Below are 15510 nucleotides of genomic sequence, written 5' to 3' on the forward strand. Positions count from 1 at the left end.
ACGCTGAAGATGGAATTATAGTTTTCCTTTCTGTTCGAATATATACGCCCGTTTGCTGTCCAGAGAACTGCTACTTAATGTCACGATGGCCAAAAAAAATGTTTTTCATATATCGTTTTCCTTGATGCCTCTTTTGAATGAAATGAGCTAGCAGGAAATGTTTACTGAACAAACCCACTGTACCTGATGAAAGGGTTTGCAGACTAATGCAAAGCGAGCTGTTTATTGACCAACACCCAAACCTGTTTATTTCCCAAACCTTGCCGTTATCTTGCACTCGAATATGTTTTTCAGCTATAGGCTGTGTTACAGAAAAAATGTATCAATAATAGTGTGAAATTGTTGCTCTTTCGGCTCATATCATTTAAAAACCATCATCTGGTTATAATGGCATTTGTCTGAAATCTGTAGTCACACAATTTTGTGGCTATTTGGTTTTGAGGTTATTTTAACTGTTTCATATCTATTTTATGCAAACAGAAAGTGCCACTGAACGAGTTGGTGAAGGAATCAGAACGAATATTTTACATGAACTGAATCAGTGTCCCAAAACAGAGTATAGGCCTAACTTTGCCAATCCTTACCAGTTGTTGTCTCTTTGAGTTTATAAGATGATTAAACAATTACAGCTAGGGCAATTACTGCTTCGGATTTGATTGACTATAACCAAATACACAGTCTGGAGGGATTTATTGGTCCCCGCAGCTGCCGCCTAATGAAAGAGGTGCAGTCGGTTCGTAACGCAGTTTTATGCCCTTCGTGTCGCGATCACATAAGGCAGGGACATGGGGAACGGGCGCCACTACAGTCATGGAAAGCCAGGGGACGGGGATAAAGTCATCCTCGACAGTACCTTCTGCGTAATCAATAAAGACAAACGCAAATCTTACTTATCGGCATGTCATACTGGATCCTGCCGTAGTCGTACCTACAATTATCGCTTGTATGTAATTTGTCTGTACGCCAAATTATGCTTTCTGACATGTTTTCCTCCTTACTGTTTTATATATGCCGAAATAAAGGCTACGGCACCTTTTCCCCTGACCTTGCCTAGTTCCGAGTTATTCTTGTACCGAAATGAGGAGATTGAGCAACACAGCTTTTATGTCGGGAGAAAAAAAAAAGTTTTTTAATTACGTGTTGGCAGATGGGGACTTGAACTGATCAACACACGCAACAGAAGCTCCTACCGCTTTCTTACAATCACGCGCCATCCAGTACGGATAGAGGCTCTTCATATTTAAGGTTTAGGCCATGGGCAGAAAATACTATCTTGACGAATCTTTGTTGTAATGGTGGTGGCCTCTACGAACCCTGGAGAGAAGTTACAGATTTTGATTGCTCTGCACAATCTGTTCATGAGCCTCCATATGATACTTATCGTGATTAAATGTTATGCAGTCTTTCATTTTGCTGTCCTTGACAGTTACTCCGAGAAGTAGCCCATCAGCACTGGTCGATCCTTAGGGATTGTTAATATTTTATTTTACATCAGGTAAAAAGGTAACATAATCTGCGTAGTCGGGAAAGTCTATTATTAGACAGAAAGCAAAACTATGATACCATATTCCGTCAATTCTAATAGGCCTGGCTGTAATGTATCCACCATTAGACAATACACAGTGTACCCTGTTTCGTAGCGAGTACATCCAGCATTTACGACCTGGATATCTGACACTTCCCCCCCAGATTTACCTTACCGGCAAACAATTTTTCTCACTCAGCCCATGACCATGTGATTATTAAGCCTATTGTGTTCCTTTATTTGCTCAGCTGTCATGGTTTTCTAATGCATTTTAGATATGCCTATCTTTTACATCTGTCTTTTAGCCTGTCACTCACTGCAGGCATATTTACCAAAGGGATTTAAGTGAACTGCTATGCCCAGTAGCATATAGAACATCCCCAACCTGACATCCGAACCACTGCGGTACAGGGGCGCTTACGTCCTGCCTACCGCAGGAAACATAATAGATGCAAGCAAACAGCGCGGTTTCAACCGGGCCATTAAGCAGAAGCTCATCAGCTGAGCCGAAGTCTCCACCTCTGACTATACTGTTGATAATTGGGAGGCCGTAGATGTAGAAGAAAAAAAGTTTCCGCTAATTATCCAGCCCTCCCTCTGATGTCACCAGGAAGAAGCACGAAAAAACCACTTAAGGAGGGTGTGCAGGAACATACAGACTTTCCAAAACTAATAACAGTCTTTTTGTCTCCGGCTCCTGAAGTCGCCTGCAAGATACCGGTAAGGCGATGCGCATAAACACCCTCGCTTTGTATTTTGCTTCTGCGGATCTGGCGGTATGTTTTTGAGGAATCTCAGTGCATCCCGGCTTCACTTGTTGCGGTACTTTGTTAAACTGCCATTGCAACAACTTGCTCTTGTTATTTTTTCCTAATTTGCATGCGTAGGCCTATGGATGTGCCGACAATTTCATACATTTGTATCATAATATCTGAAATATTTAGTCACTTGTGCAGAGTTATTTTTCTTGTTGTAGGCCTATATGTAAGCCTAAAAATAATCGATTTTAAATAAACCGTTTGCCGGGGAAAGTCCAACCTAGTTCACGCTATGTTTGGGTGCTGATTATGCCAGCACGTAGATGTAGCTATTTTCTCAAGTTGTAAACGTTTCGGTTTTGGCTTATGCCTAATGATTCAGTTCATATGTGGGGCTGTTCATTTCTCTTAGAGGCACGAGGTGAGCAGTGAAAGGCTTTACAAACAGGTATCATCTGAATAATTAATGAGCGATTATTATTTTCACTTTCCAGCGTACAGAAATTTAAATATAGAAGTTGATGCATTTTGCCTTTTATTTTGCATAATTACAATTTAAGAGACGAACAAATTAAAATGCCAGTTGTTGAAATGTTGCGGAGATCTGACAATTCATTGTATTGCCCCTAATTTTGAAGTAGGTTGAAGTATATAGATTTAAGGCCACGTGATCACGTTTGATTTTATAAAACAAAACACCCAATCACTCGAATTTAAAGACTGCGTGATGATGAGAAACTCGCGAATAACCTTATCATTGTCTCTGTGTGCTTGTCCCCTATGAGCAATTACGCTGAAAAAGCGAAAGAGTGTATTGTCCCTACGCTTGTTGCTACGCTCGTCCCCGTAAAGGATTCCCAGGTTCCCCACGGACAGGAGAAAAACAACCTGTAAGCCACATGGGAATCGCGATGAACAAACACGTTCTAATTGTACGAGCACTTGTGTGTGCAGAACATCTGCTCACAGTTTAAGAAGTAGGCTGCAGCTCCGTAATACATTTTTATGAACTCAAAATATTAAATGCTTATACTGTCAAGACAGGAATCTCTAAGTGGCTTTATCAATTAAATATCAGGCTTTCGATTCATGCACATCCTTTACAAATTATTCAGTGAGCATAAACTGATATCCTTATTGGTCGATGTCAGATCAGTTTCCCTGGAACAATTATGGAATTGTTTTCGGCAAAACCCCGCATGAACTGGTGCAGACAGATCGGGCGCACTGTCTTGATAGAAATGCAACGTATGCACGTATGAGATGACCAACTGCGCCCGTTTTCGGCAGATTCTTTGTAAATAATTTTTTGTACGGTCCAGATTCAACGTTGGTACTATCCGTGGTTCTGAAACCGTGCTGTCAGTGAGTAACGCTCCAACTTCCGCTCTCACTTGATATTTAAGACTTAACATCTGCTGAATATTTTTCTTATGCACTGAGCAGGTCCATACTATGCTCTTCTTTACATAATCCAACTTTATTCTTACTACTGTAGTTGCTATTGCAGGTTTTACAGATTTTCTTCCTGCCCCAGCTCGAGCAAACATGCCTTCAGTGGGCTGTGTAACAGGTTCGTATTTATATTTATTTATTTATTTATTTAGCATTATTTTAGTAGTCCTTCATATCAATCACTAATTCCTTACATTGGATAAGCAGCTATGTAATATGGATATGTATTACTTCGGGAAACTTACCTTAAATACATTTGAGATAGCGGCCAATCAAAACTCTAAAAACCTTTAATTGGTTATAATACTAGTTGCTTTTCCTGTACGCTAGACGTCATTTATGTCTGTTGAATAATAGTGTTTGTGCTGTGTGGCTATGTGCTTATGCAGTGCTATATAACTACATAACTCGGATTTCGCTTTGCTGCTGCAGGAATTGTGCTGATCCTAATTGTTCAACTGAGAATGACCGCAAGTCAGAGCAGCACTACAGTCCCTACCGACTACTCGAGCTCAGTCACATCAACTTCTTCATTTAACAGTTCAACTGCAAATATAACTGCAAATACAACTGCAAGTACCAATATGACAACATTGGCACCTTCAAGTACATTCACAGGATCTGCAAATGCAAGTAGGTGAAATCTTTTCCTAGCTATTAGGAAGTGCTCAGATCTCTGTACAGACTGATTCAGCATGGCTAATCACCTTATTGTATTTTGTTTTTCTGCAGCAACAGCAACAGGAAAGTCCAGTAACAACTCCACTGGCAAGGTGCGCATTAAGCATCCTCTCCTCTCTCTGCCGCCTTCTTAGCCTCCCTGTGGGTAGTCGTACAGCGTATTGTACCTGCCACATCTCATCTGGTCCATCTCTGTCCAGCAGATATCCTGTCGGACATTCACCTGCAATTCCTCCATGTGTTACGCCATATACCTGAACACGACAGCCAGACCATGCTCTACTGACGCCCTTTTTTGTGAGGTAACCGTGAGGAAGTAGATGGTAAGATCATCCAGGAGATGGACCATTTCAGCCTTGGACTGGAGTTAGAGGCCTTACAGTTTTCCATTCCACTTCCAGCTTGCTGACCAAGGAAATCGCATGGAACCACGTAGCCTAAATCATCCACTAAATGCATAAACAGAGAAAAATTGCAGTGGTAGACTGAGAGGGCCCATTGGTGATTGTCAACCTCGCCTGGCATGATTCTGTCAGGATAGCTGATTCCTCATCAGCAAACCTGAAGGCACAATTCAGCAAATAACGAAGTTCTTTGCCCAGCACTGACCAGGAATTACTGCACCAAAGCGAAATGAATAGTGAAACATCAAAGGGCTTCATACACTTATATCTTTCAGAGGTTTATGTCGGTCAGATTGTAAGGATGCGCTACATTGTAGACAGATCTTTTTTTCAATCGCAGTTATCATGACTGTGGCGAAAACTCTTCTCCACAATCATTGCATGAATGGCTGTTCAACAGCCACTGTATGCCCAGGTAGAGGGATGACATGATTCAGCAGATTTGATAGGTTTGATTGGTCACCCCTGGCTAGTTGGTTGTCATGTGATTTGCATTATTCCTTGGATTTCAAAATGATGACCTCAGTATATAGATAGATAGATAGATAGATAGATAGAAGACTGATGGGACTGAGGAGTGTATGCCAGCTCCTTGCTGTTGTCCTGCCATGTGGCAAATGGTGATCCATCCATCCATTTTCCATATCCACTTGTCCTATTCAGGGTTACAGAGATCCAGAGCCCATACCAGAAGCTATGGGCACAAGGCAGAGAATAACCCAGGATGGGACGTCAACCCATTGCAGGGCTCATGCCCGTACCATTCACACATATGAACAATTTAGCAACTGCAATTAAGCTTAGCATGTTTTTGGACTATGGGGGGAAACCGGAAAACCCAATGAAACCCCTACAATGGCACAGGGAGAACGTACAAAGTCCGCACTCGAAGGGGCAGGGCAGTGACCCAAACCCCAATCCCAGAGGTGTGAGGCAACAATGCTAACCGCTACGTAGTTGGCAATCCATAAACACTAAAGGATATCGCCCGTGGAGCAAGAAAGATGGGAGAAATTCACAACTGAGAGCCAGTGAAATAGCAATGGCTCTGACTGGGTGTTTTCCTTTTCCAGCTGCGGCGCCTTGATGGCCTTATGTACTCTGTAAACTGCAGCGCATTCTGCAATGCGACCGTCAACCGCTGTGCAAACTCGACTATGACCAGCTGCAGTGTGGACTGCTGCAACTCCACGGACTGCCTTAATTCCACACTTGCATCACTAATGATACCTACCACAGGTACCCCCACCCAACCCTGTTACCCTGAAACTCAGACGGGCGCTAAAGTTAACAAAACCCACAGCATAAGGGGGGGAGGGGGGGGGGGGGCTCCTAACCCCCAATTGCTCCAGAGATTGTCTGACACTGCTTTCTCAAAAAAATGTGCCTCACTTAGGACAAAAGAATCTGCCAAATAAATAAAATATACAGCAAACAATGTAAATTTTTTTGTAGACATAATAATGACATATTGAGTAACTTCCCAGAATTACATAACAGTGGTCTTATAATTATAATTATATGGTATTATTATGCTATTCAAATTTTGTCTTTAGTATCTGAATTTGTAAACAATGTACATTAAGCATTTAAGCTAATACAGTCCAACGTTGTTGCAGTGTTTCTTAGCTTTTCCATAATTGGTCCAAAGTGGATAAATAATATTTTAATGTGCTTTTACCAGTTTTGTTTTTATGTCATAGTTCATCCACCGTCTCTGTCCTTTTCATATTTTTAATACAATTCCAGTGACTCCAGTCACCACAGTCACCACCCAGACTACCGCCTCCACTCTGACGACTGCAATGAGAAACGTAAGGGTGCACTTTGACCTCTGATTCTGTCACCTGACTCGGAAGCAGCAAATGGTCTAGCTGGGTGACCTTTGCTTCCACTTTCAAACCAATGACATTCTTTGCTGATTTGCCAGTCGACCACAATGCTGCATGGCTGCTTCTTTAGGGCGATGTGATTGGACTGGCATCATGGTTTTGCATCGATAGGGGCGGAGCTTTGAATCCCACCCTGTTCTCTGTGTGTGGAGTGTGCGTGTCCTCCTGATATTTACATAGGTTTCCTATCACACTCATGAAAAGAATTGAATTGAATGACTGTTTATGTTTGGATGACAGAAACACAAGCAAGCAGTGAAGACCCAGACCTCACTTTAGAGCTCCAGAGGGAGGTCTGCTCCCTCCATTCACCTCCTCTTCTCCTCCTTTCCCTCTTGCGCAGGGAAAGAAATGCCACAAATTCATTTGCCAGGGCGAGAAATGCTACCAGACGGAAACCGGGAAACAAGACTGCTTTGCAGGCCAGGATTTCTGCAAGGTGGGCTGTGGGGCAGGCTGGTGACTCGCTGTCCTGCAGACTGGGAGGTCATGGGAGTGAGGGAGGGGGAATGGGGCAGCACTACCAGTGTGAGGCAGCAAAAACACTACAGATGCCACAGAGAGGTAATGAGGCTTGTTGTATGTTACTGAAATATGAGAATACATTTACTCTAAGACAGCAAATAAACAGGTGATTAGATTTAAGTGAACGACAGAAGGCGTATGTGTGGACGGACAGACAGATGGGTAGAGAGCGACATAAAGGAACGCTGTAGAAAACAACGGCTGCAATCCATACTGCTAACGTTCCCTTTCAGCTGAATAAGACCAACTCGCTTACAACAATGTCCTGGGAGGCTTCCTGTAGCGGGAACTGCACTGGAGACAAGTCCTGCGGCTCCACTGCTGCGAACTGCACGCAAGAATGCTGCGTCGCCACATCAGCCTCCTGCCTCAAGCTGGATGGGTCGGTCAACATGCCCAACTCTGCTGTGGTCCTCCACACTGCACTCAGCCTCTTTTCCCCCTGGCTGCTAATATGGGCTTTAGGCTTTTGCTTTCTGATTGGCTAGGACTGCCCCCTACTGCTGTCCAATGGGTGGTTTTAGACACCCATCACTCTTTGAATCCCGTGTCCTTTTAACGAAGCCTTTGATATTTGATTCTATCCCTTATGCTGTGCTTTTCTATGTTTGAACGTGCAGGGATTGAGGATTTCAGATTAGATCTTATCTAATATAACTTCATCTCCAGTGTAGCATTTTCGGATCAGGCCATGTGAAGGTTTACTTCGTCCTGTGGTACTCATTTTGCTCACTGTCAAATCTTTAAGGTGCTGTAATCAATACTTAGATAAAAAAGAAAATTATACAAGAGGTCAATTTTAAATCAATTTTAAAAAGGCGTAACTAATATGATTCGAGTTGTTTTAGCGCCACTTCAAGAAAATTATACTTATATAATAGGATAAATGAAAAACCGCGCATTTAAAATTCGCATGAAACGCGAACCCACATTTTGTTATTAATCTACAGTGATCCCCCGTTCCAGACCCTTCAGCGATAGGTGAAAATCTGCTATATAGAAAGACCATATAAATAAACATTTTCTTATAGTTTACGCCTATATATGTGTATATATATATATATATATATATATATATACACACACACATACATACGCACCTCGCAGAGAACTGTGATGCATCGGGGAAAAATCCGCGATATAGGGGGGATCACTGTATATCAATTTGACTATGTTCAGCAGTCGCCCTCACCTGTTTTCCCTACATAATGTTGCATGACAAATTATCACCTTTAAAATTTAGCCACCCGTACGTGTAATCAGTTTAAACAAGAACTTATCTCCAGATATGTAAATATGTGCAAATTCTAGCCTTTATGTTCGTTGCATCTGCCTTTTACATAAACTCCCAACGCCAAACCTATGCACTTTATTCCTAAATCTGTTCGATCTAAACATTTTTCCCCCATCTACTATTCAGGAATGAAAGCTGTCTAAATATTTTCTCAAAACTACTGAATCTGGCGAATAGTCTACAGTCCTCGAACGCTAATATATAAACACTCTATATTTAGAACACAATCTTATAGTAGGCTACACGGATACGTTTATATTTCACTTAAATAGAAATGGAAAAAATACGTGAATTTGTATGCCTCATTAAATATGTTATGCTTTGGAATATTTTTACAGACTGTAATAAAAAGTTTCATATAATACGTGGTTAAATCTGCTTGATACCATGTTATAATTATATTTTCTGAGATTGTAGGCTATATACCGTAAAGATATTTAAAGTGGGTTCAGTGAAATTCCAAAGGAAGATGTCCTGTGACTTCCTTGACATTACACTTGTGTCTGTGAGAGTCGAGTTTAGTTTTATTTTATCCTCCGGTGTCCTCCAGCTCATTTTTTTCAGTTTCAAGAGCTGCCCCGGGAGAATGTTTTCTATACTAAAGTTTCGTGGAATCCAAAATGGGGAATCATTGTGATTTTAAGCTTCCCTTTTGTCATGTTTGGTTTAGTTTGTTTAGCCTTGAGGCTCTGTTAACTCCATTTTAAAATTACGCGTAATGGATCCCACCAAGATCTTGAAAGCACCAAGCCATCGCATCTTTTCCTTTGCAATTTTAGCGAACGAGCAGCCCAAAAAGAAACCAGCGAGAGCATCCAGTTTGCAAGTGGAAGGGGCGTTATTAGCTACGAGTGTTGAAAATAAAGATTTATCTTATGATGTTCCGTCATTGGTTACAGGAGTGTAACTTGTGTGTGGATGTGAGACGAGGGAATGTGATTCATGCAGGTTACCAATAGATCTTAAATGACTAGATTCATTCGATTATGTTTCGTACCTTGTGTGTTTATTGTTTAATTGTTCAAATTAATACCATTTACCAAGGGATTGTGTGCCTGTCAGCTGTAATTCACATTTACGATAAAACAGGATTTGGTGCCAAGCCTGCCGAAGCGTTCAGCCTCTCATTCCCTTACTAAAAGAAAGGCAGACGAGATGAATCACCCTGCACATGTATCCTAGCAAAACATGATGTTTAACCCTCAATGGTTCCTTGGGGTGCGTTCTGCACCCCCTGCCCATTTCTATGGCTACTACCATGTTGTTATTAAAATTACAGCAGTTATCCTCTAGGACATTGTAAGTGAACCAGTTTTACATACGGTCATGCAGAAAATGATAGAAAAAGTGTTGACGTCAATTATCGCTGGCATACTTTCTTCGGGGGTGCAAAATGCACCCCAAAAAAAACTTAATTTATGACAGATGTCTGTGGAGATTCTCAGTTATCCAGGTCATGGTTATCCTAAAAAAGGGTTATGCAATAGCAACTGGACTTTGTTTTTCATAGAAGAAGTGTTGCACTCCATCCAGAGTGCTTTCTCAATTCTGACTGACTGGTTGGCATAGCAGGTTGATGAACCCTGTAGAATCCTCAAGTCGTTAGCACTAGATGGTCACCTGTCGGTTGTTGTTGTTCCCCCTGGCTTTCATGTGTTTCACTGATACCACCTGAGGCTGAGCGTGAACGACTGTGGAAGCGTCTGGGCAAAGTTGAAAGAACTGCATTGTAGGTAGGTGATAGACGTCTTAGGCCACCTCCTCTGTTCAACGACGGTCGTTCATTTGAAGCAGTTGTCCTCCCGGTCCACCTACAATGCAGTTCTTTCAACTTTGCCAAGACGCTTCCAAAGTCGTTCACGCTCGGCCTCAGGTGCTATCAGTGAAACACATGAAAGCCAGGAGGAACAACAACAACCCACAGGTGACCATCTAGTGCTAACAACTTGAGGATTCCACAGGGTTCATCAACCTGCTATGCCAGTCAGTCAGAATTGAGAAAGCACTCTGGATGGAGTGCAAACCGTCTTCTATGAAAAACAAAGTCCAGTTGCTATTACATAACCCTTTTTAGGGTTAATTTATGACATTGATATGATCGACAAATTCAGTTAATTAGTGATAATTGCTACTATAATTTTTTATGTTATTATATTCTAGAACATTTTCGGATATTAAAAAAAGTCAGCCATTTTGTTTTGTTTACATTTCAACTGTTAGAAAAGATATAACACCATGGCTAGGTATTCCACAGCTGAAGCTCTTCGACACATTCTGCAAGAGGATACAGTCGGAATGTGCATTATATCACCAGTCCCCTCTGCTGCCCCCCCCCCCCACTGCCGCAACCCCTTTAACTGCACTATCTCACTGCGTAAGCTGTGCAAGCATCATGCAGTTAACTAATAAATGTATCTTAACTTTAGTTAATTGAATTTGAGCTTGGTACTATTGAATTATATATGCCAATGGATAGGGGTGCAACTTGAACCCCAAGGACCTGGAACGTAACTTTCTGACAAGGACCCATTGAGGGTTAAACTATCGACTTCTATAGCCTACCCTCTCTAAGTAGGCCTGTATATTCTGGTTATGCCGCTTACTTTAAGGTTTATCACAAGATTCAACAGTAATTGACGTTTTCGCAATTTTAGGACATTCATACCGCACCTTCTTAGGAAATTAAAAAATAAATAAATAAGAAATTTATAACAGTTTACGATTCTTCCTTTTTATTGTTGACAATTTACCATATACTACATGCGGAGTCAGTACTTCTGTAAACAATTTTAGCTTGATCGAATCGTCAATTTCGGGACATTCTGAAACGCTTAAGCGTTTTCTTCTTCATTGACGCCCATTATAAAGAAAAGGCTTAATGTTGCAAAAAAACGACCATTAATCCCAAAATTTCCAAACATATCTGGTCATAAAGACTTTCACCTGGCAAAAAAATCAAAACCGAAGTGCTAGGAATTTGGACTTTACCTCACGTTAAGCGTTGTCCTCTCCATTGACGCCCATTATAAGAAAAACGAAAGCGTTAAAAAAAGACTAATAAATAAATGCAAGGGACTGTAAGGTGTTCAAATATTTATTTATTTTTTAATTATTATTTGCAGACACCATCTACTGACTACAGAAACCTCAATGCAGGAAAGTCCCGGGCCTTGTGCCAAGCTCCCAACCCAGTCTCCAATGCCGTGAGACTGGGTTGGCTGTTTTCATGCCCACAGCCTAAAGCCAGGTGAGCTTTAATTCCAGTAGACAGTAAAGATTACATAACAAGTCAGTCAGTGACTGAGAAACCTTTGAAAACATTGGGAAATTAATGCTAAAGAGCTCGGCGTGTTTACAGTCCATTTGCGCTTAGCATCACACCTATGTAAAATAAAGGACTCATGGCACATTTTAACAGCTTCTGCATCATTGCAAGTGCATTAAGGTAAGATAAGTGTGAAAGTTCTGCTGAAGTCGAGTGGGTGGCGAGCTGACACTTAGTGGAAATGTTACTGAAACTTGTGAATAGGGCAGCTCCTTATGTTGTACTCAGTGATGCTCAATCAGGGTGATGGATATGCACTGTGTGGCAGTCTCTGCCAGTTCAGCACTTCATTTTCCATGTTCCTACTGTACAGTATCTTTCCTTATTTTTCCAGCCTTTGACTCTGCAGCCCAACAGTGAGGCAAAAAACAGGGTTATTTGGGACAGTTTTGGCAATGTCATCTGCTCCAGTGGTCTCATTTTGATATTATTCCTAGTGTTTCTTACTGGTATGCTGGTTAGAATAGAGAGAGATAAGGGACACGTGCTGATTACAGCACATTGCCACACCCACCACACAACAAAGCACTTCAAGGATGAGAATCTCAGTCAGTGGGTGATTCCTCAGCACCACACAAGTCCAAACAGACCAGTGTGAGTTTTTTTCCAGTGACTGGAGTGCCAATTCTGCCCCCAACCCATAAATTTCCCTATAAGTTGGAGGACCCTCCTTACAGGGTTGGATGTAGATTTACATCATACCCAGGATGAAGCAGTTGCAGGTTAAGGGCCTTGCTCAAGGGCCCAATAGTGAGTGATCAGTCCCAGCATTCATGGGATTCAAACCAGTGACATTCCAATTGCTGTTACAGATCCCTAGCATCAGAGCCACCATTCTGCCCATTCCAAGAAGAGAAGGTATTGGTGGGATTGGTTGGAGTGCAGTGGTAGGTATACAGGGCATAGAGTAGTGGGCTGAGCACGCAGCCTTGTGGAGAGCCAGTGCTGAGTGTGAGGGAGATGGAGACACAGGAGCCATATCTAACGGACTGGGGCCGGATTGTGAGGAAGCTTTTTACCCAGGTGCAGGTCATGGTGCGGCGGGGGGGCGGGGGGTAGCTCCAGTAGTTTCCTGACCAGGATATCCGGGATGATTGTGTTAAAAGCCGAGCTATAGTCTATGAAGAGCATTCTTGCATAGTGTCCGGGGTGCCCAAGGTGGCTCAGCACGGTGTGGATGGCTATGGCGATGACATCATCAGTGGGCCGGTTTGATCTGTAGGCAAACTGGTGGGGATCAAAGGAGGGGGGGGAGGCCGGCCTTGATGTGGCTCACAGTATAGCGCTGCCCCACCTCCTTTTGTTGGACACAGGTCTCTGAATTGCCCACACTGTAATATTCCTGCAGCACACTGGCCTGTCATTTAGGGTGTTCCCCAGTATTGGGACAAGCTTCAGCCCCCCCGTGACACTCAGCAGCATAAATGGCTGGAAGGTGGATGATTGTTATATGTGTACAGTTAGAAGTCGCATTGAAACAATTTACTTTTTAAACAATTTACTCAATTTACTTTTCTCTGCTCCCAGTCTATGAATTAGTAAGGCCAGTATTGACCTTTTTGGTAATATTTTGTATATTCAGTAGCATCAGAAGGAGTTTGACAGGGACAGGGACTGCACTTGAAACGAAGGGGGTGGCAGGGGGGGCTATGTATAACGCGATTTTTTTCAAAATCATAGTTCTACCTTAAACTGTTTGTTCATGATTATTTTTGGGAAGATGTTGGGGGGGGATCTGCTAATATTGGGGGGAAGCATTCAAAATTCTGTTGGTTTGGGTGGAACTGAATAAAACTCAAGTGTATAGCTACCACTAGAACAGGCAATTTCAGGTGAATTATTGAAAAGTAAGTTCTCCTTAAAACTCCAAATCTATTTTACAAAATAAATGGTTCACTCAGTAAATTATGTTTAGTTTGACTGACAAAGCACTTGGTTTAAACAACTTGTTTTCTTAAGTTCTCTGAAACAAAAATGAATACGAACTATTTCAAGTTGAAACAGAAATGTTTGTTTTTTTACTTTGATAAGTCTTAAATTTAGACATCCGTAAAACGTTCCTCTACATACAGGTATTGCTGTTTTGGTCCAGGAGCAGGCAACACGGCGTTTCCACGGCCTGAAAAAGTCTCATGTCTTATCCTGGTTAAACCCTTTGTGAAAACTTAAATGAATGTCTAACTGTACCGCAAAAAAATCTCCTTTGCTTTATTACTGATAATTGTAAAACCTAAACCTTAAAAGAAGCACATATTAAACTTTGCAAAGCACAACACGAGAAACCAGATCCTGGCTATTAACCGCTGGTAACATCAGATGATGCAGTTTCAGACACTAGGGGGCGCCCCAGTGTTTGTTTTCGGGTTCAGTGAGGACCTGTCCGTACCCATCATGTATTCCCTGTAGCAGGGAAGGAGGATATCCAATGCAGCGATCTGTCTGTAATCCACAGACTAACTTGAAGTGTTATATTCATTCAAAATGACGACAGTTCTTTCAATACTAAAAAGGATGGTAATTGTAATTTTATAAAGCAGAATGCTACATATCATGCTCATATAATCATCGTAAATTATATCATGTAGTTGTGACAGAATTAGTAAGTTATTAGCATCAGCAGTATTGAGTTAAGTACTGAACATTAGTAGTAGCACAAATGTAATTGTTTTGTTCATATTAAGTTTCATTTTCTTTTGTATAGATACATCAATACTAAAATACTAAACTATATATTTAAAAAAAAGCAGTTACACTGACTTCTACATTGACCCACTTTATTATATAGGTGTATATATGCTCCTTAGTGCAAGCAGCTTGCTCCTACAAAAAGGAAATCATATGACTGTAAATATGAACATATACAGCGTGCAGACAATGCCACACCTAGTGGTTCCAGAATTTCTGAAGCAGCTACCTTGCTCTGATTTTTGTCACGGTCAGTGGCTGTCCATCCCTGCCCTTCATGTCACTTCCCCGTTTTGGCCAGCAGGTGATGCTGGCCATCCTGTTCCCTCCTCTGTCTATGTACTGGATACTTGTGTGTTTGCCCAGGTCCCTGGACTGCTGTATGGCTCAATGGGTGGTGTGTGCAGCCTGGTGTTTATCATCCTCCAGTCATGGGTTTGAATCTCCAGACCTTATCTGCTTAATTATTTATTTGGGTTTCATTTTTTGGTTTCCTGGTGTTTTGTTAAATTAATCATAGTTTTTCGGTCCTAGATTTGCCTTTCTTGTGTCCTGTTTAATTATGGGTTTGCTTGTATTTGTTCTTAGTCTTTCCTAGTGTAGTCAGTCCTCTGTTATGTTCCACAGTTTCTAGAGCAGTGTTTCTGCTAGTTAGTCGTACTCCACCCCACCTGCTTCTTGTTAACCTGTTTTCCTTTTTGATTGGTCGATTTGATTGAATTACACCTGTCCTTTGTTTGCCCTGATTCCCTGTGTGCGTTTAAGTGCTTCCTGTAACTCAGTTTGTTTGTCAGTCATTGTATTATGTGCTCATGTTATGTTCCCTCGCCTGTACTTGCGCCTGGTGTGGCCCTCTTCCCTGCATTTATCTCCTTTGGGTATGTTGTAGTTTAGTGGTGGCTTGATGGTTAGGGAAGTGCACTTGCAATTGAAAGATTGTTGGTTCAAGTCCCTGACCAGCAAGGC

The 15510-nt window shown here is 41.8% G+C and overlaps 1 protein-coding gene across 2 annotated transcripts; it reads left to right on the forward strand.

The window, feature by feature from the left end:
- Window positions 1-2044: 2044 nt before the first annotated feature.
- LOC111848884 (uncharacterized) lies at window positions 2045-11248 on the forward strand. Of its 2 annotated transcripts, none has more exons than XM_072716266.1 (10): window positions 2045-2245; window positions 3794-3856; window positions 4171-4371; window positions 4471-4511; window positions 4620-4721; window positions 5897-6062; window positions 6573-6637; window positions 7059-7154; window positions 7474-9727; window positions 11069-11248. In XM_072716266.1, the coding sequence occupies exons 2-9, from the start codon at window positions 3832-3834 to the stop codon at window positions 7726-7728; spliced, it is 951 nt and encodes a 316-aa protein (XP_072572367.1). In that variant the 5' UTR covers window positions 2045-2245; window positions 3794-3831; the 3' UTR covers window positions 7729-9727; window positions 11069-11248. The 2 variants fall into 2 exon arrangements, with proteins under 2 accessions (XP_072572367.1, XP_072572368.1); XM_072716267.1 differs by having other exon boundaries at window positions 4623-4721.
- Window positions 11249-15510: the final 4262 nt, after the last annotated feature.

Source organism: Paramormyrops kingsleyae, chromosome 9, assembly GCF_048594095.1.
Source record: "Paramormyrops kingsleyae isolate MSU_618 chromosome 9, PKINGS_0.4, whole genome shotgun sequence".
NCBI lineage: Eukaryota > Metazoa > Chordata > Actinopteri > Osteoglossiformes > Mormyridae > Paramormyrops > Paramormyrops kingsleyae.